Source organism: Ursus americanus, chromosome 23, assembly GCF_024610735.1.
Source record: "Ursus americanus isolate L20-20 chromosome 23, mUrsAme1.1.p, whole genome shotgun sequence".
In the NCBI taxonomy this organism is placed as follows: domain Eukaryota; kingdom Metazoa; phylum Chordata; class Mammalia; order Carnivora; family Ursidae; genus Ursus; species Ursus americanus.
In genome coordinates, this window is record NC_142149.1 from 16,396,095 (window position 1) to 16,420,865 (window position 24,771).

The window sequence follows — 24,771 nt, forward strand, 5'->3', positions numbered from 1 at the left end:
TAGCCAGAAAAAAGGATGAGTGACACCGCACGCCCAGAGCCATCCGCTCGGCGCTAACATGCCCCCTGCGTGGCTTCAGGGCAGGGAGATGAGGCGCCAGGCTGAGGGCAGGAGGCCTGAGTCTCACCTTCCCAGGGGAGCCGCCCCAGGAAGGCATCCCGAACTGGGAGTGACTGGCGGTGGGCTCCCCCTTACAACACTGGGTTCAGAAAGCACATCCACCAGGAGGCAAGTCTCACCACGAGGACCCCCAAGAGCACATCGGAGGCCGGTAAACCTGTACACCCAGCTCAGTGTCCACCAGGCTGGGACGGCGTGAGCAGTGGTCAGTTGTGCCACTGCATGAATAAATAACAGAAATAGCAAGTCCCATCTGTGTCCTCATTTGCACGCCTACCAGGCCCGCCAGAGCGTTCACGAGCGCTCTCTGTGGCTGTCCTCAGGCTGCCAGGCCCTGGAATCACCTGCAGATTTTTTTTTTAATCCCGGACCCCACCCAGACCTAGAATGAGAATCTCGGTCTCTGTGCTTCTGGAAAGCTCCCCTGGTGCTTCGTTCCAACGCTCGGCTAGGTTTGAGCACCGCTGACCTTATGGGGAGGACACAGATGGCTCTATGGAGAGAAAGACGAATCCAGACGTCCCTCTGCGTGAGATATCACTGCTTTTAGTGGTGACTGATTTTTACTCAATTTGTCTAAAAACTGAAATACACAGACAACCATGGCACAGAGAAAGGGGGGTCTGGTCTGCCAGAGCAGTGATCGCCTCTTCATCCCTGGTGTCTCTCCCTGCAGGAGCTCCCTGCTTGGAAACCGTGCGCCTTCCTTTCTGTTCGTCACTGAGAATAGCCACCAGCTGGTGAGCTCCAAGTCCCCAGTAAGAGCCAGCACTGCCCTCTGAAATTCTGGAAATGGCACCAACCCCTCCATTGTGGCCTTTGTGAATGCCAGGTGGGGGCCGCTGCCCCGGAGACTTGGGATCCGTGAGGGTAGCTGTGGCTGGGGGGGGGGGTCGCAGAGCCCCAGCCTGGCTTGTGGGGGGGAAGGGTCCCAAACCCTGACCCCAGACCAGAGCCAGCCCTCAAGGGGGCCACAGGTCCTCTGCAAAATGAGGAAATGTGGACGTGAGAGAAAATCTGCCCATCCTACTTTTCCGTGTTAAAATGGCCTTTTCTTGATTAAATTATTAGTTATTAAATTACATTGGCAGCAGCTCACATTTATCATTTTTAGATGTCCTTAGCCTGACAAAATAAAAACAAAGTAATCTTCTCTTGGACCCCATCCTGTTTTTTCCCTAATCTTACTGGTCTGGATCAAAACACCCGGGTAAGCACACACCTGCCCCACCTTTTTCATTCTCGTCTATGTTCCTTTAAAATAAAAAGCTATGTATTTTTCTTAATTAGAAAAGTAACATAACGTTATGATTTTGAAAAATAGTTTAAAAAAAGCAAAAAAACAAATCCGTCTCCCTGCCACCATAGCACAACCACAATCACTTTTTGTTCTGTTCCCTCGAAGTCACAGACCTACAAATAACTACCATCATGTACATAGAAAGGGTAGTAATTCTTTACATACACATTTATATCTTGCTTTATCAAGTATCATCACCTTCTAAGCATTTGTCTTACCTACAGTCATGAAAAGCATTATTTTAAATAATATGTCATATTCCGTTTTATGACATCTGTATGGTCAGATATTTATTTTGAATAACAGAGACAGTCTTGCCACGCACATCTTTCTGCAAGGAGTTCTTTCTGTTTTATGGATTATTTTCATAGCAGAGTCCCAGAAGTAGTATTTCTGGGTCAAAGTTATAAATATTCTAAAGATTGTCAATACGACTCTCCAAGTGGCTTTCTGAAAGGATCGGATTACTTTACCCTGTGAGCACCATCAAGAAAGTCAGTTTCACCACACGGCTGCCAGTGTCAGACATTTAAAGACTTGGTTTGCTTTCTTTGACTAAAATAAATGGGACTGCATTGTTGGTTTCTCCTGCATTTTTTTTTTTTATTGTTATGAAATTGCTCCTCTGCCCCCTTTTTGCTGGTAGATGTATTTTTTTTCCCTACAAATATTTCGGTCTTTATAGACTCAAATTCTTTGTCATTTCTTCTCTGGTTTTTATTTTTTATTTATTTATTTTTTAAGAGAGGGAGAGAGAGAATCTGAAGCAGGCTCCATGCCCAGTGTGGAGCCCAACGCGGGGCTTGATCTCATGACCCTGACGCCATGACCTGAGCCGAAATCAAGAGTCAGATGCTTAACTGACGGAGCTACCTAGGTGCCCCTCTTCTCCGGTTTTTAAATGTAAAAGCCACTCCTCATTTAGAGGTTGGGTAAAATCTAATTCCACATCCTCTTCCTCACCTGCCATGCTCCTAATTTAGTGATGAGGAGGCCCACGGCGGCCCTGAGAGGTTCAGCGACCTTCTCACATCAGGCAGTGACTACGGCCACCTACGTGACAACAAAGCTTCGCCCCAGCTGTCCCCAAGCCGGGTGTCTCATACACCAAGTACAAAGGACACTCCTGGTGGACACTGCAATCCTCTCCTGCCAGGGGGCAGATGCAGTGACCGTGCCTCAGCCCAGGCCGGAGCGGGACAGGCCTTCTCACACTGCTCCTCACGGACTCACTGCTGCCCCTCGGCACAGTGTCTCTGAATTAGTTCACGCCACACTCAGATTTTAAGGAGTGGGACCCGAACTCCTTCTGTGGGGATCGTGTTTTACTCATCCCTTTCCACGGGTTAAGTCCCAGAAGAAGGCGTGCCTGCTTTCACAAAGGCACTGGAGCAGTGTAGTATTAGAAAAAACACACACACAAACACACCAGATATTAACACAACAAAATTAAAAGGATAATGGTCAAAGAAGGAGAGGTCATCGGGACTGACAATGAGACTGATCATTACATTGAACTCCGAGCTTCCTGGAAGCCAAGGCGAAATGGGAAACCTGATGAGCTACGTAGTCTTCCTTATCTGACAAAGAAAACTTACCAGTTTTGCAAGGAAGATAACCTTGTTTTCTGAACGAATCCATTTAAGAAATTCATCAAATGAACTTAGCGACATTAAGCAACAAGATCTGCAACGTACGTAGACATTCTTTTTTATGTGGCTTTTTCTCGTTCCAATCCCACAAAAAAGGCAACAAGTTTTGTTTTGTTTTTGTGGGATTTGGCAGGAGACATAAGGAATTTACAAAGCAGAATTGCTGTTAGTTGTCAAATTAAGTCAACACCCTTTACAGAGTGTTAGATTTACAGAAGGGAGATAAAAGGGTTGGCATTAGGAAACTGGAATCCAGAAGCTTAATTTCTCGGCTAGAGCAACGTGTAGGATGTTGAACCTCGGCTCTGGGCAGACACTGAAAATCCTCATCAAAGGAAAGAACAATGTTTTCGAAGCTCCAAATTTTGATCCAGGAGACTCACAGTCAAGGGAGAGATTCCTGCGGTCAGGGTTTGATCCGGGAGGAGAGGCGGGGGCGGGGCAGGGCTAAGGACAACTCCACTTCAGTTTTGTCCATTTCCTTGAGGACCTGAAGCTGTCCCAAATGCTCCCCGGGCCTTGATCTGATTCTGTGTGGGCTCAGAGCTCTCGAGGTGCTCCAGATGGCCCAGTCCTCCCCCCCAGGAGCTCCCAGGCTGGCCCAGCGCCCACCGGCCATCCCGGGCAAGGCCTGTCTGCAACACAGCCTGGTGCTTGCGGGGTTCAACCTGGCTCCACTAGAGTCGACATACCCGGTGCATCTTTAAAATGATGGGATTTACACAAGATTGTTCAGAGATACAGATGCTGTGCACAGGGAGGGGTGCCCCGGGGACCTGGGAGTTACAGGGCTGTCCCGGGGGAGGGTCCCAGCCTGGCTCCGCAGGGATGGGCAGGTTCAGCTGAGTGAGTCCCTGGCCCTGATCCCGGAGAGGCAGACTATCCCAGGTACAAGCCGACTTAACTTACTCTATGTAAATGTTCTCTGTGTGTGCTTTCTGCAACAAGAACTGGGACTCTGTCACTAAACATAATGAATTTTTAATTTACAGTTGTCAGGGCGCCAGCGTGGAAAGAGACACATCGTTCTGTTGCCATCTTGTGGCCACCTGGAATATTGCAGCCTGAGGCCCTGGGGTGGGTGGCTCTTGGTTGGTTTCTGAACTGCCTGGAGTCCTGCAACTCCTGGACATCCTCAGAGCCAATCAGACCACCCCCACGTTTGGATCCCTGAGCGCTTTCCCAGCCATGACTTCCTAAACCTTGGCAGACACAGGCACTGCCCCAATTCTGACCAGGGGGCCTTGGCCCCAAGTGAGCTCCGTCTCTGTCCCCTACCCTGGATGGTCCCTGGGACCTCTGTGCTTCCCTCTGTGCTCTGCACTGAGCTCACAGAAGGGCTGCTGAGGGCTCTCAGTGGGGTTGCCTTAACCTCACGGGGCCCTCACCGGCTCTGCCTTTCAACTCTGATCCTCCCAACCTCATTCCCCAAGATCCACGGACCATAGGGCCTGAGGCTCCCTCCCTGCAGGCAGTGCCCTTCCCCACCCTCCTCCTTCTCCATCCTGTCCTGTCCTGGCAGGGCAAACAACCAGCTGGTTCACCACAGACCCAGCAGGGACCTCCCTTGATCGGCCGGCAACTCCAGCCTAAACCCATGTCCTAGATTTATTCTGCTTTTGCCCTGAATGTCTCCAGGGTGTGGTTTCCCTCTGTCCTCTCTCAGCCCGTGAACCCAGAACTCTTTGCAGGAGACCATCCTTTCAGAGACCAATGGTGGTCCCCAAAAGGGTCTGTCCTGTCTTCTCTGACTTGTGGGTGACACCTCACATTGTGGGTGACTGTCCATAACACAGGTGACTCTCCTTGTGGGGGACCCTCAGTGTGGGGGTCCACATATCCTTCCCTGGCCAACCTGTCCTCTTGCCCCTTTTTCTCTAGGCCTTGGGGGCAGGAACTCTCCGCACAGAGCCCTGGCGCTCAGACGTGCCCGAGGACTGTCGAGGGAATGAATGAATAAAGGACAGGAGGAAGGAACCAGCTTTCCGTGCTATCGTCTGTCCTACTGTACTTGTGTTTTCGAATTTATTTCTGCTCTTACCTTTGTGCCTGCATTCTACTTTTCCATTCTTTTTTCCCTCCACTAAAAACATAATTGCTCTGCTGTGGCCATTTAATTTTTTTTTTAAATAACAAAAGCATTTAAAATGATGAATTCTGGGGCACCTGGGTGGCTCAGTTGGTTAAATGTCTGCTTTCAGCTCAGAACATGATCTCAGGGTCCTAGGTTAGTGGGGAGCCTGCTTCCCCCTCTCCCTCTGCTGCTCCCCCTGCTTGTGCTCTCTGTCTCTGTCAAATAAATAAATGAAATCTTTAAAAAAAATAAAATAAAATTATGAATTCCTTCTAAGTACAATTTGGGGGCACAGCCACGTGACATATGGTGTCTGTTACCAATGCATGCGGAAAAGGCCTTCTTTGTCTCCAAACCGAACAGTAAGTGACACAGGACAATTTTTTAATTCCCATGTATTTGTGGTAATGTTCGTGGTATGCACAAAATCAAGTTCTGGGGCAGGACGCTGAGGGAACAGACGAGTGCTATTGCTGTTTCCCTATATTTATAGGTCTTTTTTTTTTTTTTTACAGACTATATGCATAATTGGCATAACATCTGATAAATCCTGTGTCATACAGTTTAATTCCTGGTATTTGAAAATTTCCTTTCTCGATTACAGGGACTTTCTATGTCCTTCTATTTTTTGCTTTACTATCATCTACTGTAACACTTCCAGTTACAATGTATTCCTATCCATGTTTTTCTGATTAGAAATGTTTTCACTAGAAAATTTGGGAGGAAAGGGAAAAACACACAATCTCTATGAGTCACGATTGGCATTTTGTCATAGTTTTTTTCTCTGCAAACTTTATCAATAGCAGGCAAAACTTGAATATTCCTACACTATAATTTTTAACTTCATAGTATAACATTTATAAATGTTTATATAAAAAAATTTTCAAGATATTTTTAGTGGCTACATAATATTTTATAGTATGGCATTACCATTAATTACCTCTCTGCTGTCAGGCATTTAGATTGTTTTGTTTTGCAATTATAAATAAAGTTCAACACACACTTTTGTGCTTACTGCTTTTTCTAAGTTTTGGGTTTTCTTCCTTTCCCTGATTTTAGAGTACAAAGCACTCTCTTGTTCTGTGTGAGGCTATGGGGACCCGAAGATCTCAAGGTGACCTTCAGCTGAGTCCAGAGGAAGGAGACAAGAGACCCTTTGACAGATCACTGGTTTGGCCGACTGAAGTTGTGAAAACCATGGGCATTCCTTCATTCTGTCCAGAAGGACTGGGCTGATTTGCAGCCCCTGCGGGATGAAAGGATGTCAGTTTCACGTCACTTACACCTGTAGTGAGTAGTTTGGTTTTTTAAATGTGTTTGAAATGCTGGTTCTTTGTCTCTGTGTCTGAACACCTCCCCACCCAAGAACAGGGCTAGGACAAAAGTCAGGGCCGGGCTGCAGGACACAGGGGCTGGCCTAGGCTGGGAATGGGCTGACCGAGGAGGCAGGGGCATGGAATCTGAGAACGGACAGGGTCAGGACTGAAGGAGGAAAATCAGTCCTCAGATCCAGGGTGCACAGGAGACCCTAGTTGAGGTCGACCAGAGCCAACAGGTGAGAATCTGGGTCTCAGCGGGGACTGCACATTCAGAACACCTGGGGAGGCTCCCCAGGAGATTCTAATGGGCTTGAGGAAGGCTCTGGCACTGGGGCTTTTAAAAGCCCCCCCCCAGCAGAGACACACTCCCAGGTGATTCTCTTGCAGTCAGGTAGGGGAGTAGGCATGCGGTCCCAATGCCGGCCTGCCTTGTCTTCTCCCCCAACCTTTGGTGGACTCAGCTGCTTCTGTTAAAGTGGCCAAGGGACTATCTGCATTTTCCTTTAAAAATAATTCCGTTCTGGAATCTTTAAGCAATATCTGCTCATAGTAGCAAATCATGAAAACAGAGCAAAGGACAAAGCAGAACACAGGTGTTTTACATTTTTTTCCCAGCCACTGATTTACATTGATCCTCTGCGTTTTCAGTCTCTGCAGGTTTTTCAAACTGGACCCTCTTGCTTCTCCTTCTTCAACGAGACCACCTGTTAAGGGGGTGGCGGTATTCTTCAGACTCACAGCGCCATCCCTGTTTGCAGCCGAAATAAGCACGGACTAAGCACGTATGGTCTGTCAGGCCCTACGGGAGGCCACAGGGCCCCAACGATCTCAAGGAGACCTCACGGAAACTTTAGTCCAGGCATTTTGAAGGCCCTCTCCACAGATCCCATGTGCCTTCTTTCCTGTTTCTTGGCTCTTCGTTTTCTCTGGAGATTAATGTTGCTCTTTGTTATGGCTGAGGTTTTCTTTGTTTCTGGCAATTTTCTAGGTTTTCCATGGGATTTAAGGGAAGCTGTTACTCGTCCTTTGGCTACTTCCCTGCCTCTTCCCCCCCAGAGTCCGGAACAAAGTTGCCCTCCCCCTTTAACCCTTCAGTAGTGTGGGGACCTGGGTCTGTGCCCAGCATGGTGAGGTCATAGGGAGGGGGGAGTGGGCCCCTCGGAGGCTCAAGTCACTGGCCCCCAACCACCAGACTCCTCCTCCCCCACAGACAGGGCAGCCCTGGGTGTGAGGGGCAGATTCTGGCCCCGGAAGGGTTTTCAGTGGGAAATGCTCAGCCCCGGCACTGGGTTCTCTGCAGAACTGCTGGAACTGGGCCGGGGGTGCCCACACTTCCCGAACCAACCTCAGAGGAACTCAGGGCTGGCGGCGGGATGCAGCCGGGGCTGATGGAGGTACAGCCGGGGCTGGCAGGGAGCGGTGGCTGTTTGCTGATGTGTGATAGCCCATGGGCTGGGGGACGCTGATGGTGAGTTTCCCTCTTGCAGTCACGAGTTGTCCTGAGACGCTGGTCACAGCCACACACTCTTCTTGTAGGTGCAGAGCTGGCTGTGTGGGGTTTTGTTTTCCGTTTTTCAGCACGAGGGGCAAATGGTCCCTCAATGCTATGAAAACAGGGCACACGTGGGGTGCTCACAGCACTGAGGGAGGTGTGCCAACACCAGTGGGAACATCCCACCACCTTGGCAATCCCCTGCCTGCAAAGCTCCACAGAGAGGTCAACTTCAAGCCAACACCCCAGCTGCCCAGAGCCCCTTCTGGAAGGACACAGGCATCTTTACAAGGAGCAGCCAAGGCAAACACCACAGAAAAATAAACATGGGTGCAGTGCCCACCCTGTGGACCACAGACCATGAGCCCCAGGCCTCTACCCTGAGAGGCACCCAGACCTCCCAACTGGGCAGGACTCTTTGGACCCCACAGAGAAGAAAAGCCAGAGGAGGCCCTGAGGCTCCACGGGGAGCAAAGCACAGGGTTTTGGTTAAGGCACCAACGTGGACAGAAAGCCCTGAGACGCTCTCCCTTCATGGTGACCCAGGCCCCAGCCAAGAGGGACATCAATAGTGCCAAGGGCTCCCACTGTGGGGGGAGATGAGTGGTTCTGACTGATTAAAGGGAAATGATGGCTCTGGGGTCTGTAACATCCCCCCAGCACAGCAGGAGGCTCATAGCCCCCCAAACAGCCCAAGCCCGGGAGGCCCAACACATCTGTGCTCCTAACAGTGGAGTCTGGGTCCTTTGTACTCCACACAAGCCACCTGTTCTCCCTTCTCCATCCCCCCAAGCCCTGGTGCTGGGAGGGGGAAGGCTGCTAGGGGCTGAACTGTGTCCCCCCAAATTCATATGCTGATGTCTTAACTCTCAGTGCCTCAGAATGGGACCATATTTGGAGATGGGGGCTTTCAAGAGGTGGGCCCCCATCTATGACGGGTGTTCTTAGAGAAAGGAGAGACCGGGACAGAGAGACACCCAGACAAAAGACCACATGAGGACACAAGACAGCTGCCATCCACATGCCAAGCAGAGGGACCTCAAAAAAACCAGTCCCGACGATACCTTGATCTTGGACTTCTGGCATACAGAACAGTGAGGAAATACATTTCTGTCATATAAGCTGCCCGGTCTGTGGTCTTTTGTACGTCAGCCTTGGGAAACTCATACAACGGGAGGGGGGGGGGCAGGGGAGGAGGAGGAGGGGCTCCAGGTCAGTCCCCACCTCCCACCACCTTAGACCTTCGGAAGCTCACAGTTCTCCACCTTTAGGAAACCCAAAGATTTCATGAGTGCCCACTTGCCCCGAAGAACCGGTTGTTCAAAATGGCACCCCAAATTCCCCCAGAACTGAGGATTAGAGAGAAACTTAACCTAAAGAAATGTCCAACAAACGCCAGAGACACTCACCTACGGGTTGGTCACGTCATGTTCTAAACACAAGACAGGCTGGGGAGCCCTGTGGGTGCCCCCAGGTCATGGAGATACAACCACCCTCATAATCTCAGGGACTGTCCCGTCAGCAGGGGCTCAAACAGGGAAGGACAGAGCCAGCACTTTGTCTTCCCTGAGCGGGGCACTCGCGGCGTGGTGGTGACCCCAACACAGAACGAACCACAGCTGTCTTTCCTCGCAGAGATCGGGAGGGACCGGGGTGCTGGGTGAGGGCTGGGGTCAGAGTCCCTTGCCCGCCTCTGCCGCAGGTGTGGGGGGACCCGCACCCGTTCTCCCGGCCTCCTGGCCCAGCACACGCCCAGCCAGCCCCCCAACGTGCGCCCTTACCTTCCCGCCTCCTGGCTGGTGTTTCAGGTTCTCGGTGGAGCCGATCTTGGATCTGACATTCTTCAGGTCTGGCATGGGGACGGGAGCGGTCTGCAGGCGGCTCTTGGCTGAAGACGGCGACTTAGGTGGAGTGCGGACCACCGCCACCTTCTTGGGTTCCCGGGTGGGTGGGGTTGGCAGGGATGGGGTGCGGGAGCGGCTGCCAGGAGTGCCCGGGGAGCCAGGGCTGCTGTAGCCACTGCGATCCCCAGATTTCCCAGATTCACCTGGAGAGACAGGAGGCAGTGAGGCCAGCACTTGGGGTGGGTGGGAGCCAGAAAAGTCCCTGGGGGCTGCCTGTCCCGAGGGCCCACTCCCAGACTCAGGGCCAGTTAGGCAGGTGGGAAGCAGGTCAGAGGCTCCGCTAAGGTAGCAGGAGGCACCCTTGACCTCATTTCTAAACACATGTCTCTTCTTCCAGGCCTTGTCACGTAGGGACAGAGACTCCCTGTCTCCCAGGGAGGAAACAGAGCGGTCACTGAGGACCGCCCGGTACCCTTTCCCAAGGGGACCAACTCTGCCTATGGCCCTGGGGTCAAGAGACTGGGCCCAGCTAGCTGTGTGGTCTCAGACAAGTCACCTGACCTCTCAGAGCTTACGGGCCTCAACTGGAACTGGGGAATAATGGCAATGCCCGCAGTGAGGGCGCCAGGCATGGATACGTGCAGATGCACTCTGAAAAACCCTAGTGCCATACTACGTGGCTTTTCCCTGAATGAGCATGACACAGTGACAGGACCAGGGGCCCCCCTTGTCTGGGTCTATTAGACCCTTTATCCCCTGGGTGAATTTTAAGCTGTTCAGCAATTCCAGGCCCCTTTCCCAGCAGGCCCCTGCACAGCCTCCCCAATTTCTCTGTGGCACGTGGGCTCTAGAATAGTATGCCTGCTCTGGGTGCACCTGTTCCTCGCTCTCCGGACAAGCCACGCCGCCTTGTGCCTCCCTGCCCTGACCTGCCCTCTCCAAGAACTCGCTTCCCCTATGCCCATGCATGGCGGGCCGTGCACCTTTCCCAACTGCGGGGAAGGCTGCTAGAGCTGGTCTTTCCCCAACAGGACTCGGTCCTGGGCTGCTCAGCCTGCTTCCATCCTGCCCGTCCCAGACCCTGTGCACTCTGTAGGTACTAATCCCTGCGTCCGCATCTCCAGAGCCTCGGGTCAGGTGCAGGACCTGTAAGATGCAGATTCCTGGGCCCGTCCAGACCTGGGATGACAGAACCCCCGGGGCTAGGGCCTGCCCTGCCGGCTCCTCCCACGTTCACTGGCGACTCCTGAGCACGTATGAGTCTCAGAGCCACGGGGCTAGAGGCTCTGGGTGAGGGCCCGGGTGAGCCACCCGCACTGAGGGTGCCTGAGCTCTATGGGCGCCTCCAAGCTTCCCAGAGACCCTGGCCCTGCCCCAGGAACCATCTGTACCAAACCGGACCTGCAGGCTGCGCCCTGGAGAAGGGGGGCTCTTGGTTGGAAGCGCCGGGCAGCCCCAAAAAGGCCACTTCTCTCGTCAAGAGGAAGAGGAAGCATCACCATTTTTAGAGTCTGCATTTCCATGTCTGTTGGACGGTCATAAGGTCGCCAACATCGGGAAACAACGGACGGGACCTCTGTGCCAGGCCCAGCCTCCCATCCCCCCGCTCCTGCCCGCAGGCGCACGGGCTGACCACGGCACTTGGGGCTGGCTGCAAATCCTTTCTGCGCCTCTTAATTGCAGACTGACCTTGGGCAGGCCACTCAACCTCCTAAGCCTGCATCCTCACCTGGAAAACAGGGAGGGCGGCCCCGGCCCACCTGGCTGATCTGAAGGCTGGCTGCAGCACCAGGGCCAGCACCCGGTGCAGGGGCGAGCGCGCCCCACACTCATTAATAAAAGGCAGCGGGAAATGCACACCTCCACCTCGGTCCGAGCCTCCAGCACCCACCAACAGCTGGAGACGCGTGCTCCCTGCCCCCCAGAGCCTCGGCTGAGGTACATGAGGACACACGGGAATCGGAAGGTCCGTCAGACAGACGCATCTGCGTGAGCCACAAGAGCAGGAATACGGACGGCTCTGCATTCAGGTTCAAGCAGCTGGTCATCCCTGCTCTCAAAACCTAGGCCAACAAACAGCCACACACAAACAGCGCGTGCCCCACTGAGCGAAGCGGCCCCCCAATTACCTCGCTCGGATTTTACCCCTGCAGGGGGTGGTTTTCTCTGCACTTGCTTGGTAGCTTAAAAAGAAAAATCCACAGAAAGCCTCATTATAATCAAGCTTAAATGGGGCCTCCGTGAAATCTTCATGCTGTAGGCACCAGACAGGCCACACGGCAGAGGTGAGCCAGGCGGGGAGTGCGTTCAGGGAGCAGGGGTCCCGACTGGCAGGACACAGGTCAAGGTGGCCCACAGAGGTCTGTCCCCCCACAAGCTGCCACGCACACGCAGATACGATCCAAAGAGAAAGGCACATTCTCATTCCCCGTTTTGTGAGTTGTTGTGTGAACACGTCAACTGGCTTAAGGCCGAGCAAAGAAAAGCAAGATCAAAATCACTCATACAATTCAATACGATTACGTGAATTAGCCTTCTGTCACATGAATTCCAGACAGGAAGAAACCATCCAGCCGGTTCTTGCAGGCACCACCCCAGGGCAAAGGAGGCAAACACCACCGCAAAAACATGCAGACGAAGGGCTCTGAGCTGCCACCCCCGGCCGGCACACGGCAGAGACACCCGGAACCAGGCCGGGCCTCTCGAGGCTCGTACAAGATCCATGGGCCACTGAGCGCCACCCCAAGCCAAGGTGGCCAGATGCCCCCCAAGCTGTGCAGAAGCCAAACCCAGTCTCCTGGGGCAGGGCCCCTGGGGGTGGGGGGAGGGGGAGGAGCTCAGCCTGGCTGTCTCTCCTCCCCAAAGAGGGCAGCTACTCTTTATAGCACCCCTGGGAGCAGATTCGCTCCCCGGAAGCCTGCCTGGTACTCAGAACTAGGTGGCCTTTACTGACACGAGCGCAGGTGCCCAGCCGAGCCGCGCCAGTCCTGCCAACCGGCCCACTCCAGCAAGTTCAGCTGTGCAGCGGCCACATCTGCTGTGAGGTCACCCATAGTGACCCCTCCCGGCTGCTGCTCTGCTTCCAGAGACGCAGAGCCGCCACGCGGGCCCCGGGGCTTGGGGTCAGAGAAACTCAGCACACCCCTTTCCTGCCCCTTAGTCACGCGGCTGCATTCTCTTCATGCTTGAAGTGAGCTGCTTAGACTTATCCGTGCACATTCTTAAGGCCTTGATTTCGTCATCACTCAAAAGCGGGGATTCAACACCTACCTCGGAAAATTGCCGAAAGGATCAAAAGGAGAATGAGCGCTGAGGTGCCCAGTGAGCTGCAGGGGTCCGTCAGCTCGAGGCAGCGATTAACTGCCAGGGGCCTTCAAAGATGAGGCCGGCACCTACTGACCGCTGCCCCTGACCTGGATTCCAGAGAACATTCTGCTTACCGGGCGGGGTCTTTGGGGAGGGCGTGGTTTTCGCTGGAATCCTGGTGGCATTGGCCTGGCCTTTCTGGCCTGGAGGGGCCGCTCCCCGGGGTGTGGCAATCTTCGTTCCGGTTTTACCGTCCGCCCCCTGTAAACCGAAGCGCGATACAGTGGTTTTTACGACTGGGAAAGGTTACTATCGCCTAGAGTCAATGCAAGCTCCACTCAACCACCTTGACTCAGAGCGAGGCTAAAATTGGGGTGACCCTTTGCCTGCCAGATGCCACAAACGTCTTCCACGATCTCAAGGGTGTGCCGGCTGCACAAACCCATAGCTCCACCCAATCGCCAAGCGCCCTGACCACCGTGTGCTCCTGGAGGAACTGTCTGCGTGAGTTCTCAGCATGGCTTGTGCTGTCATGTTTTATAAAAAGGTAACCGAGCTTAGAGTGACGACTGGGCTCATCACCCACCCGGGGCCGATGGATGGGCAGGCCATTCCTGTGTGGACAGCCGTTTCCCAACTCTCTACAGGGATCCACCTGACTCATGGTTGTTGGTCTCACCAGAGACCCCTGGGGACACTGGTGAACCTGACCGCAGGTGCTAACAGAGCTAGGTCAGTTTCCTGTTCTCTCCCAAACAACCCTCAGGATTCCGTGACTCCTGAGCACGCTAAGAGCCCTTGGCGGGGGTGAACTCCAGCGCCAATTAGCGAACTGGCCAACGGTTGAGAGGCGGTGTGCAAGGTGTCTGCTGACTGGGGGCAGTTACTGGATTTGACCTTGACACATAACACAAACTCAAAAAAAACCCCTGACATTCATCAAAGATCACAGGATGGTTCAGCAGGGGAGTCCCCTCGCGGGACAGGCTCTGGGCCTGGCGCTGCATACGACCCACAAGGGGGCGATCTGAAAGCACTCCCGGTTAGGGCGGTCATTTTCAAACCAGGGCCCCCTCAGGAGCTGCAGGGGACTAACTGGAGCTGGAAAAACAGTGCCACGCCCCCCTTGTCCCAGTTCAACCAGAATTTTCATTGTTCTACGTGGGGCTTCTATGTAAGAGTTTCTCTGAAGGAAGGTCTTTGCGGCTGAAAACAGCATACGTTTGAAAACCATACGAGAGCAGCCTGATTCTTTTCAGAGGTGGTTTCCTTACCTTGACTTTCATCCCCTTTGCTGCAGAACTGCCGGTTCGGGGTGTGACAGAAGAGACGTGTTTAGGAGAGGAAGATGACTCTGGGCACACGGCAGGGCTGGAGGGTTTGATCAAAGGGTCTGAGCTACCAGGAGTGGGGCGTTTGGGGCTAAGGCAAGGCCTAGTTTTCAGGGTTTTAGCAGAGGAAGGTGTGGATGTCTTAAACATAAACATAAATAAAATCAAAATAAAAGTCAGCACATGGGGGAAGGGAACAAACTGAAAAAGGACAGTAACTAAAAATAAACAAGGCAGGTAATGGTTTAAAGCAGTGATCTCCAAACTATCTGGATCAAGTACCCTTATCTGTCCTTCTTATCACTAAGGACCGAAAGTGTCCACACACCCTAACGTTCTTGTAGTTATTTATCAGTCAAGTACGTATACTACGATGCCAACATATGATGTACATTATAAAACTTATGGATGACAGAACTTTTAAAAGAGAGGAGGGAAAAAAATGGATAGAAGTTCTAGAATGTTCTTTAGGCCACTGGATCTTCTTGTGCTATACCCCTGCCACTTTGGAGACCACTGGTTTAAAGGTGTTTCGTGCCTGAAGAGTTCATGGAGATCAGCAAAGCATATGATTCTTAGGATGTTTTTCCAGAAACATCCCCAGTGTGTCATAGGTCATCCCTAGTGTGTCATGGGTCAGCAGGGCCCCACTTTCTGCTAAATAGCACTAAATTCCAGGTGAGGAGCTCATGCTGGCCTGCTAACCCTTGGCCTTCTTCTGCCACATTGAGAGTATCACACTTGCTAACATCAGGATTGTGCCTATCCCAAGTCTTAAAGATTCTGCCTTATACCTCAGGTTACATGTGCACATGCGTGCACACACACACACACACACACACACACACACACACACTTTTCTGATTAAAGTCTCAAAACTAACGCTTCACTCTCTCTGGTAAATGCTAATCTGGCCAATGTCCGCTCTTGAACACATTCCACCTAAGGAAAGAGCCTGCGTGAGGTAACCCAACAAGAGGCCATGGGGCTGGACGACCTCAGATGGCACTGCCCTTCAAGGAGAGGGAAACTAATGGACAGTGGTTGGGACCCACGGTTTGTCCTAACTGGCTCTGGGAGACTTTGACTGGGAAGCAGGGCCCTGGTGGAGGAGGTGAGCTGGGAGGAGGAGGGGTCGCACCTCCAGGTATAAAATCATATGGCCTAGTCCAGAGGTGTTTCCAAGAGGGAGTCAGAGCTACCAAGCAAGGACCTTGAGTTTATTTCCTTGTCGCCCTCGGATCCCCCACCAAAATGGAGGAGGCCCTCCGTGTGGCCAGCCTTGGCAAGGAGAGAGCCCAAGGGGTGGGGAAAGGGGTGAGGGGACAGACACAGGCTGAGGTCCTGGAATGGTGATAAGAAAAACTGGAGGTGGGTACTCCTCCTTTCCCTGCTGCACAAGGCCCCCTTCTGTGGGCACCACTCCCTACCTGGCCCAGGTTCGTGCAAGATCCGACCCCTCGCTGTCCAGGACAGGGATGTTGTCTCCACGTGTGCAAATGAATGAATGAACGGAATGCGTGCATGCATGAGGCTGGGATTCCCCTGACACGCATCACGACCGGCTAGCAGCTCTTGCTACGGCCTCGCGCCTCTAGGGCAGAGCCCCCCAAGTCTGTGCAGGACCCTCAGCTGCCTCACTGGGTCTTGTAATGGCAAACCCGACGTCCTAGAGGGGAGGCACAACACGCGCTACCCAACTCCTAGAGCTACCCTCTGCCTCCGAGGTCCCCACCAGGGCTCTGGGACGATTAAGACCCAGATGTTTCAGGAAGAATTTATACTGGAAATTTTAGAGGCCTTTACAGAAAATCGGTCTTCATCTAGGGCCACAGCGGGATTTTCCTGGGTAAATTCTACTGTGCAGTTACGGGAGATGCAAAGTCAGGAAGGGAGGAAACTACAGCTGACAGGAAGCACTGAGAAAGCCAGCATGGTTCTGCGTGCACTTTCGGTGGGAGCAGCCACTTCATTCACTGTTCCTCAGGTTGGTGTTGAAGTCTGACTAAAGCTGGCGTCAAACTGGAGCCTTGGCAAGATTTCAAAATGGTGTCTACTGCACCGCTGCTCACTCGTCCACTTAGCATTTAGGGCATGTATCAGCTTTCCCTTCCTCACTCTCCTTTCCAACATACATCAGTCCCACTTGGAGCTCGGCAGCAACCAACCCATCTGCCTACAGTTCTCAGAACACCCATCATCTCTTCATGCTTCTGGGCTTTGCTGTGCTGTTCCTACTCCTCGGAATGCTGTTCCCACCCCTTCCTCAGCAACTCTCCTTTATATCTCCTTCCCTGTCTGCCTCATAGGTCCCCTCTTCTAGGGCTTTTCCAGAACCCTCCACCTTAAGTTAGAGGTCACTTCCTTGATCAATGCTCCCTCGGCCACCTGAATAAGTGGTATTTTCTCTACACCTTAAGTATGTGTGTGTTCATGTATGTTCACTGAGCCTGGATCTGCAGTGGGAAGTGTGAGATGTGCAAACTTCAAACTTTATTGCGGAAAATTCAAATGTATCTTTGTTTACTATGAACATCTCATTTCAACTATGCTACCGGAACTGCCATGAGGAGCATGAATTCATTCACCTGCTGACCGCCCTTCCCCGGCATAAGCATCAAAGTGGATGAATGCTGGAATTTTGAAAGTTTGCATAAAAACACAAAGCACTTTTTAAATGACAGTCATCCTTCAGTGACCGAGGCTCCCCACGTGTTACGTATAAAAATTCAGATAAGCATGGCTTCTTGATAAACTTGACGTCGGCAGAGGTTCACGGTTTCATCAGCTTACCTTGGCCTTTTTGTCCTCGGGTCCAGTCCCGTCTTTGCCTTTACTGACCATGCGAGCTGATAAGATATAAAATGAGAATGTCTGTTACACCCATTTGCAGAGCTCATGGAAGGAGCTGGGTACAGCTGCGCTGGTTTCTCGGGATCGGCACAATGTGTTCTGTTCTGTTGGGCTGGGTGGAAACCCAATGGATTTTCTTTCCCTTTGAATCCGTCTCTCGTTGTTAGTATCAACACAGCACACTGGGGTCATTGCTTGGCGCACCCTGACAAGTGGGGACAGCAGGCTGGCCGAAGGTGGGGACATGCAGAGGGGGTGCGGTGAAAACTCGTCCAGGCACACGCGGGCACAGGGGCGATCAGGGAAGGTGGACAGTGCAGGCCGCATCTCTCATAGGCTCCTTCCCTGTCTGCCAGGGTCAGCCTATCCCAGCAGGGACCCACCCCACTCCAAGGAGGGGCATTTGGAGGCCCCCAGGCCACAGATGGGGCAGCTGAGCTATGCTCCGACCCCCTGAAGGACTCCGATCCCCTACTCATGCTGTCACCCAGAGCTTGCCCCTAGATCGCTAATGGGGGCTCCAGTCACCAGCCCCAGCTGCCCTGCCCCCTGACAAGCCAGGTCCACCCCTGACCCAGCTGGGAAGGGTCTTCTCGCCACCTACGGGCCCTCCCAAGAGGACTAATCCTTGCTGTTTCCCCAAATTAGCTACAAACTAGTTACCATCAAACATTTTACAGGTCTCTCTCAAGTTTAGAACCAAACCGCTGCTGCTTTTGAGTGTACAAAGCCACACCCCATGGTGAAACCACGTGTCTACCTGCATCCTAACTCCTCCCTTCCTTCTGCTGACATTCTTTGCTGAATATTGATTATTGATTTTCGTCCTTGGTTTCAATATTGTATTCTCCCTGCCAAAAGGTCAGTGGGGCCTCCTGGAGCTTCCCACTGGCTGCCGGAGGCTGGATTTCTAGAGTGGCCCGGATTGATGATCTCGCCCAGAGACTGTCACACATTACTGTCGCAGCAGAACCACCGAGACAGGTTGATAAAACGCAGGTTCCTGGGCGCACGTGAGACTCTGTAAGCTCAAGGTGGGGCCTATGAATATGCATTTTAATAAGAGCCCCAGGTAGACCTGATTCATGTCTTTTGCCCAAATCAACCATCACCATCCATGTCACAACAGAAGCATCTGCTAGATCTGCATTTCCCAAACTGGGTACTACTGAACAAGTCCTCTTCCAGGAGATGTTAGCAGGTCAGATCAAGTAAATTTGGGAAATCCATACTCTGTGTCTTTCTCAGGGGCTTAGAATGTGCATTAGAATATTAAAGGCTCTGACAAGTCCTGCTGCGGCAAACCTTGCTTAACTCTGCTTTGCCTGTTTTTCTCCAAACTTACTGGACCACAGAACTCCTTTTCCCCCCGGACATGTCAATAAATAGCCAGTATGCAATAAAACACCATTTCAGTTAACACTGTTATAATTTGCCAAGTCACAGTTATTTGTCGCCTACTATTTTGGAATTTAGGATATTTTAAAATAGGATAATATAGGAATTGGGGGGGTCTTAAATTTTAATATAAGTTCCTTTATGTACAACATTTCAAAGTTCTCTTGACAAGTAAAATCTTATAAAAATTTAACAAATGTTTGCAATTGACAGCTCAAGCAACATGGATTTCTGAGCCCTGTAAATAATTCCAACACACTAGAGGTCCTAAATGTATGAATACACCCGACTAGTAGCCATGAGGCCTCCGCTGGCCTCCTCGTCTTCCTGACAGAGACCCCAACACGGGGGAACTCCCCCCACCGCCTCTCCAGCTCCCGAAGGGCTGCTGTGCCCAAGCAGGCTGGGGCTGAGGCCCCTGCAATCCCAGCACGGGGGTTCCCAGGCTCCCCCAAGGGAGGAAGAGAAGATTCAAACAGGAACATTTTGTCTTTGCTCATTGTCTGCCCTACCACAAGGCAGGGTGGGTACGGGTAGGGGCTGTTGGACCGAAGGCTCAGCTTGGGCTCCGGGCTACCCCCAAATGCTCGTGTGCATACCATCTGCTACATGTGATGTTTTGTCCATTGACAAGAGCAGCAGAAGACAGGCTCATGCCAGCATCTCTGGTCTCCAAGGGCATACTTCAGAACCTTCCAGAAGGCACTGTGCTGAGCAGGGAAGAGCATGACTTTCAAAGCAGACCCACCTGGATTCTGAACGTGGCTCTGTCACTTACTACTTGGTGACCTTCAGCAAATTACTTTACCTCCCTGAGACTGCTTCCTCGTGTGCAAAGTGGGGCGAATCATGCCCTCTTGGAAAGGTCGAAAGGGCTCTAGACAATGAATTTAGGGCACATAATCAGCCCTCAAAAGTGGACCAGCTGTTATCTGCTCTGTGGAGGGCAGCACACCAGCCCCCTGTGGGCTGATGGACCACTGTGGATCTTTTGGGAGGCCAGAGAAATGGAGGGTGGAAAGCACTGGGTGGGGTGTTGGTGACATGCAGCATGGCGGGCAAGCATGAGAAGAGCGCGTGCTACCAGAGCCTCAGGGGCAGGACGCGGCTGCGGGGGGCTGAGCAGCAGGGCCCAGGTGGTGGGTTTAGTGACTCTCCTTAGGAACCTTGGAAGCAGCGGGAGTCAAGGAGGGGCCGGAAGCTCAGTGGCAGTGCCTGCAGCCTGGGTGCCACATGAGGTCACCAGGAAGGAGCGAAGGAGCTCAAGACACAGACCTTTGAGTTGAGGGACCCGGCTGATGGGCTTTCCTGGCAGAACAGCGGCAGGCTGCTTTTCAGAAGGTTCTGGAAGGTCAGTCTTTTTTGTGTCCTCTCCCTCAGAAGGGCCCTGGGGCTCTTGCTCCTCTCCAGGGGGCCCTGGAAGGGCAGCCCCTTCCAAATCCAGCTCTGAATGTCCCTGTTCCTTCTGCACGTTGGCTTTGATTTCCACGTGGAAGGTGAACTCGGGGGGCATGTCCTGCCCTTCCACTGTGGGCCCTGCGCTGGGCCCGTGGGGCTCTGAGGCCTCGATCTCTGTGGAGACGTTGGAGAGGAAATCGACAGGGAGGCGGATGGCACCCTCAGCTGGGAAACTGGCGAAGCCAGCGGCTCCTCTGGAAACTGTGGGGGGTGGTGGCCCGCCTTGGGTAGGGGAGCTCTGCAGACCTGGGGAGACCTGGGAAGGAGGGGAGTCCTGAGGCAAGGACTCGTCCACATCACGATCTTCGTCGACTTCCTTGACCCCCCTCCTCTCTTTGCATTGGTCCCCCTTCAGAGGTGGCCCCTCCTGGCGCAGGTCTCCCAAAAACTGGTGCTCCAGCGGCTCCAAGCCATGGCGACTGCTCTCTGTGTCCTCAGGTTCTGTCCCCAAAGGCTGGCGTGTGGCCTCCCTGGGGCCATCAGGCTCAATGGGAGCCCCAGGAGTGTAGGACACATGCTGGCCCATCAGACCCAGGGTGCCTGGGTCAGCGGCTTCACCTCGATGGTGCCCTGGCTCCCCGAGGAGGCTCTCCTGGACAGCCTTGACACTCCCGGACTCCATCTGGAGATATCCAGGGGAGGTGGGCTTTGGAAAGGCCAGACCCCCCTTGACCCCATCACCTGGTTTTGGTCCCCACTCCTGGTGGGGCTCCTGAGGGCCTCCTGTTGGAGAAGGTGGTTCACAGATGGGGTGATGCTGGGAATGGCTGGAGACCATCAGTGCCGGGGCCTCTGGCTGTTTCTCCCCCAGAGGCAGCACAGAGTCCCCAGAAGCTTCTCTGCTGTGTTCAGGCTGATCCTGAGAACTAAGCCCATTGGCTGGGGGCCTCTCAGGTACCTCGCTCTGCTGGCCAGGAACTCTCACCTCCTCTGGGTTTGAAGAGGCAGCAGTGACAAAAGGTTGGCAAGGACACATTAATTGTTTAAGAGAGAGAACGCACTCTTGAAATAAGAAAAGGACATTTAAACAGCATCACAAGCCCAACTAACAAAGAAAAAGGAGCATGCACTCTGGGCTCATCCTTGCTGCTTTCCGTTGCTCAGAATGAAAGCTCTGTTGGTCTGCTAATACCGACTCACTGGACGATGCTGGGTGGGCAGGCATCTCCCCTCTCTGGGCCTCAGTTTCCTCATCTGTAAAAGGGGTGCTCAGACCTGGTGACCTCCAAGGCCCCATTTAGCGCCAGCGTTGTTCCTCTGCCTCCCACGGGCTCTGGGTGGGCTCAGAGCATGTCAGCACCTCCAGGGCTGCCAAGCCCACTGTGGGGCTGCCTTGTGTTGAATCTCCTAGGCTACGGAAGCTTCTCCTTCTCTCCAGGGACACTGAGCTTCTTGAAGTTTCTGGCCTCTAGATAGGACCTGACTTGGGTGCAGTGAGGATACCCTTTTCTCTCCCTCTCTCTGTTTCCCCTTTCTGCAAAATGAAGCCAGCAGGTACCCATAAACCAACCCTGCCTTATGATTTGGAAAATGCCCAAATTCATCATGACCAGGGCTTGAGTCTTTACTATCAGAACTGCCACAAGGTTCCTACAAACAAGGTTCCTACAAACAGAAGCACGATTCAGATTTATCCGGGTCATGGATCGCTGATGGGCCTTTTGCATACGGCGAAGCAGACCACTGTGGCAGGAAAGGGCTCTGCGTGACAAAGGCATTGCCTGCCAACGAGACCACTGTTTTCGGCCCGTCCCACAACTAGCAGTTGGTGGAAGGCACACTTGACACTTTCTGGCTCGTTCGTGCGGTGTTCATGTGAGCCCTCCTTAGAGGACCAGACCGTGTATTAAGGACAGGAGAGTCACGCTCTTTGGTACTCCTAAACAACATCCTTTGTTTTTTTTTTAAATTCCCAACCTTCACACTTCCCATCTAGTCCCAGCAGAACAACACACAACTCCACAGCTCTCCTCTAAACAAAACCTAGAACCCCAAAGATTCAGGGTATTGGAGGAGCGGAGGGGAGGGAGGCGGGGAACGCACGTGTGCACACAGTCATGTGGCCGTGGACACACCTCCCATGTGACCGCCCTCTCTCCCCACCCAGGTGGAGCCCGTGTAGCTGCCCGAGGGCTACTACCAAGAAGCCAGCCACAGCTCACCTCCACCCCCACCCTCCTGCCAGGGCCTCGTGCTCACGGTCTCCCTCATTTCGTGTTCCTGGCATCGACCACGGTGCCTGCCCCCCCAGCAATGATCAATAACGGAATCCTGCATGGGTGAACTGGTGTCAGGCAGATAGGCTCGTTTCTGCTCTCCGCAGGGTCTGCGGCACCTTCCTGGGGCCGTCGGTCAGTCTCCGGGGAGAATAGCCCGAACAACAGACGATCCGAGCAGGTGCCTCAGCGCCATGATCCCTCATCAACCAACCAGCTCGACGGACCAGAGGCCGCGCACGGTAGGCGCTAGTCTCTACACCTCCTTGGCCGGCCAGGTCTCCCTGCCTCCTGGAAAAAGCTTTCCTCCCAGAGCCTCCTAGAAATTGCTCGTGGTCAGGATGGGACTGTCCTGATAGACTGTAAGACTGCAAATGACCCTCATGAAAAAAGAGACGAAGGCCCCAAACATAAATACTAAACACACCTTGAAAAGTCATCAATAACTGATTGCATGTATGTATTTGACTGAACCTAACATCACACGTATACTTCTGGAGGAAGGAGCCAGGCTGGGAGAATGTTCTATTCAGCTCCTAGAATACTATGTAGTGCTCAGTAATACGCATAGCAATCATCCGGGTGGGAGGGTGGGGGGCGCCGTCCGAGGTAAACCGTATCTGGGCAACCCGTGTGAAGGCCTCCGGACTCCGGACACACGGTCCCCTCACATCGCCCTCAGGAGGCCCCGTCCTTGTGACACAGAGGAAAGATCTACCCCCGGGCGTGAGCAGGCCACGGGTAAGGCCTTCGCACATCTGACGCTCAGCTCACTGCGCGCCGTCCTGAAACACCCTCATCTGTCTTAGGTGAACTTCACGAACCCGGGCTGCCAGAGGTTTGCCTTCTCCTCTGGGAACTGCAAGAAGATCTAGTAACGGGGCTTTTGTTACACGGCTCTTCCTCAATCTGAAAACAGACGACAGGCCTTTGGGAAATAAGATGTGTTTGTGGATCACAAGTGTGTCCGAGCTCCACACGGTTTCGCCGGAGGGAAGTGGACCAGCAGTGTGGACCAGCAGTCCCCATCAGGGCACGAGGTGTTGGTCTTGGGAGCAGAGGTAGAAACTGCCATGTTTTCACAGATTTGGTGCCCACTTCCCACGGCAAATGTCTACCTGGTGTTCATCTTTCTATCTACACGATTCTGGGCCACTGACGCAAAAATGGAAAAATTCAGTGAGCACAAAAATGAAGTTCCCACAAAAGATGTTGGCCAGATCCTTTCATTGCCTGGAATAGGTCATAGGGCACAAAGACATAGCCTGCAATAAAAATGTATAGGAAGGGGCGCCTGGGTGGCTCAGTCTGTTAAGCGTCTGCCTTCAGCTCAGGTCATGATCTCAGGGTCCTGGGGTCGAGCCCCGCGTCAGGCTCCCTGCTCAGCGGGAAGCCTGCTTCTCCCTCTCCCTCTTCCTGCCGCTCCCCCTGCTTGTGCTCTCTCTCTCAAATAAATAAATGAAATCTTTAAAGAAAATTCATAGGAAAAAACTCAAATCCGCTTCTTCCTATGGAAATAAATGACCATTTCCAGAGGTTATACAAGCCTCTGATTTTACCTATGTCGAAAACTGTGACCGAAAAGAAACGGGAGGCAGGGTTCTCATTACGTAATGCACAGGCTGGGGTTCCCTCTTACGTTGATTGTCCCTTCTAATATTTTTTGAAGCTCTTTGTAAGCCTGAGAATGAAAACACGCCTCTCCATGCCATGTGAGTTGAGAACGTTAGCCTGCTATGGGGCACCCCCCTCTCACCTGTAGTTAAGCTTCAAAAAACCCTCAGCGAGACACTTCTTTGGGCCCAGAGTCCTCCTAAAGCCAGCTGGCCCCAGCGGCAGCACTAAATGTTGGACACATCCTACATCACTTTCCGGAGAAAGGAACAGTATCTTCCTAGATCTTTTGCAATCGAGAAACTTCCACATGATACAGCAGACTCTCAAATTCGTTGACACCGCGAGCGACAGAAAACGAACCCAGAGGTCTGCACTTATATCAGAGGTCTCCACTTCCTGAGATAAGGAATCTTTAGGATTTATAAAATTAAGTTCTTAAAACACTTGTGCTAAACGATTACATAAAATTGGTTTCCTTGAACACGGCAGTTTGGGTCCCTGAGAAGAGTATCAAAATGAGGTCTGAAGGTTGCACAGGAGAAAGTTGAGAAGAATTAGCTTGGTGGGGATATGGCTGAAGCCCCACTCCCGGGACAGGCCAGAGCACAGCCTGGAGAGGAAATCACCTGTCACGCGTCTCTGTTTCTGTTGGGACACTCTTTCTTGACTCCCCAACTGAAGAGCTTAGGAATCACTCAGAAATTGTGTAGGGGGGAAAAGGGGACTAGAGCTCTTTCTGTGTCCAATTAGCCCATCCTTGATGAGAGCCAACTCCTAGAAATCTCCTGGCC

General features: G+C 52.7%; 1 protein-coding gene across 26 annotated transcripts in view; it reads right to left on the reverse strand.

Annotated features, from left to right (window-relative positions):
* MAPT (microtubule associated protein tau) overlaps nt 1-24,771 on the reverse strand; it is a 96,607-nt gene that overhangs the window by 11,613 nt on the left and 60,223 nt on the right. For 12 of the 26 annotated variants that reach the window (XM_087854260.1, XM_087854257.1, XM_087854255.1 and 9 more), the window contains 6 exons: nt 19,965-21,077; nt 17,232-17,287; nt 14,382-14,579; nt 13,242-13,368; nt 11,931-11,984; nt 9,739-10,004 (listed from right to left, as the gene is read on the reverse strand). In XM_087854260.1, coding sequence (XP_087710386.1) covers nt 9,739-10,004; nt 11,931-11,984; nt 13,242-13,368; nt 14,382-14,579; nt 17,232-17,287; nt 19,965-21,077 — 1,814 coding nt within the window. Of the gene's footprint in view, nt 6,393-9,738; nt 10,005-11,930; nt 11,985-13,241; nt 13,369-14,381; nt 14,580-17,231; nt 17,288-19,964; nt 21,078-24,771 lie in introns of all 26 variants that reach the window. The other 14 variants (XM_087854268.1, XM_087854270.1, XM_087854266.1 and 11 more) reach the window with 6 other exon arrangements.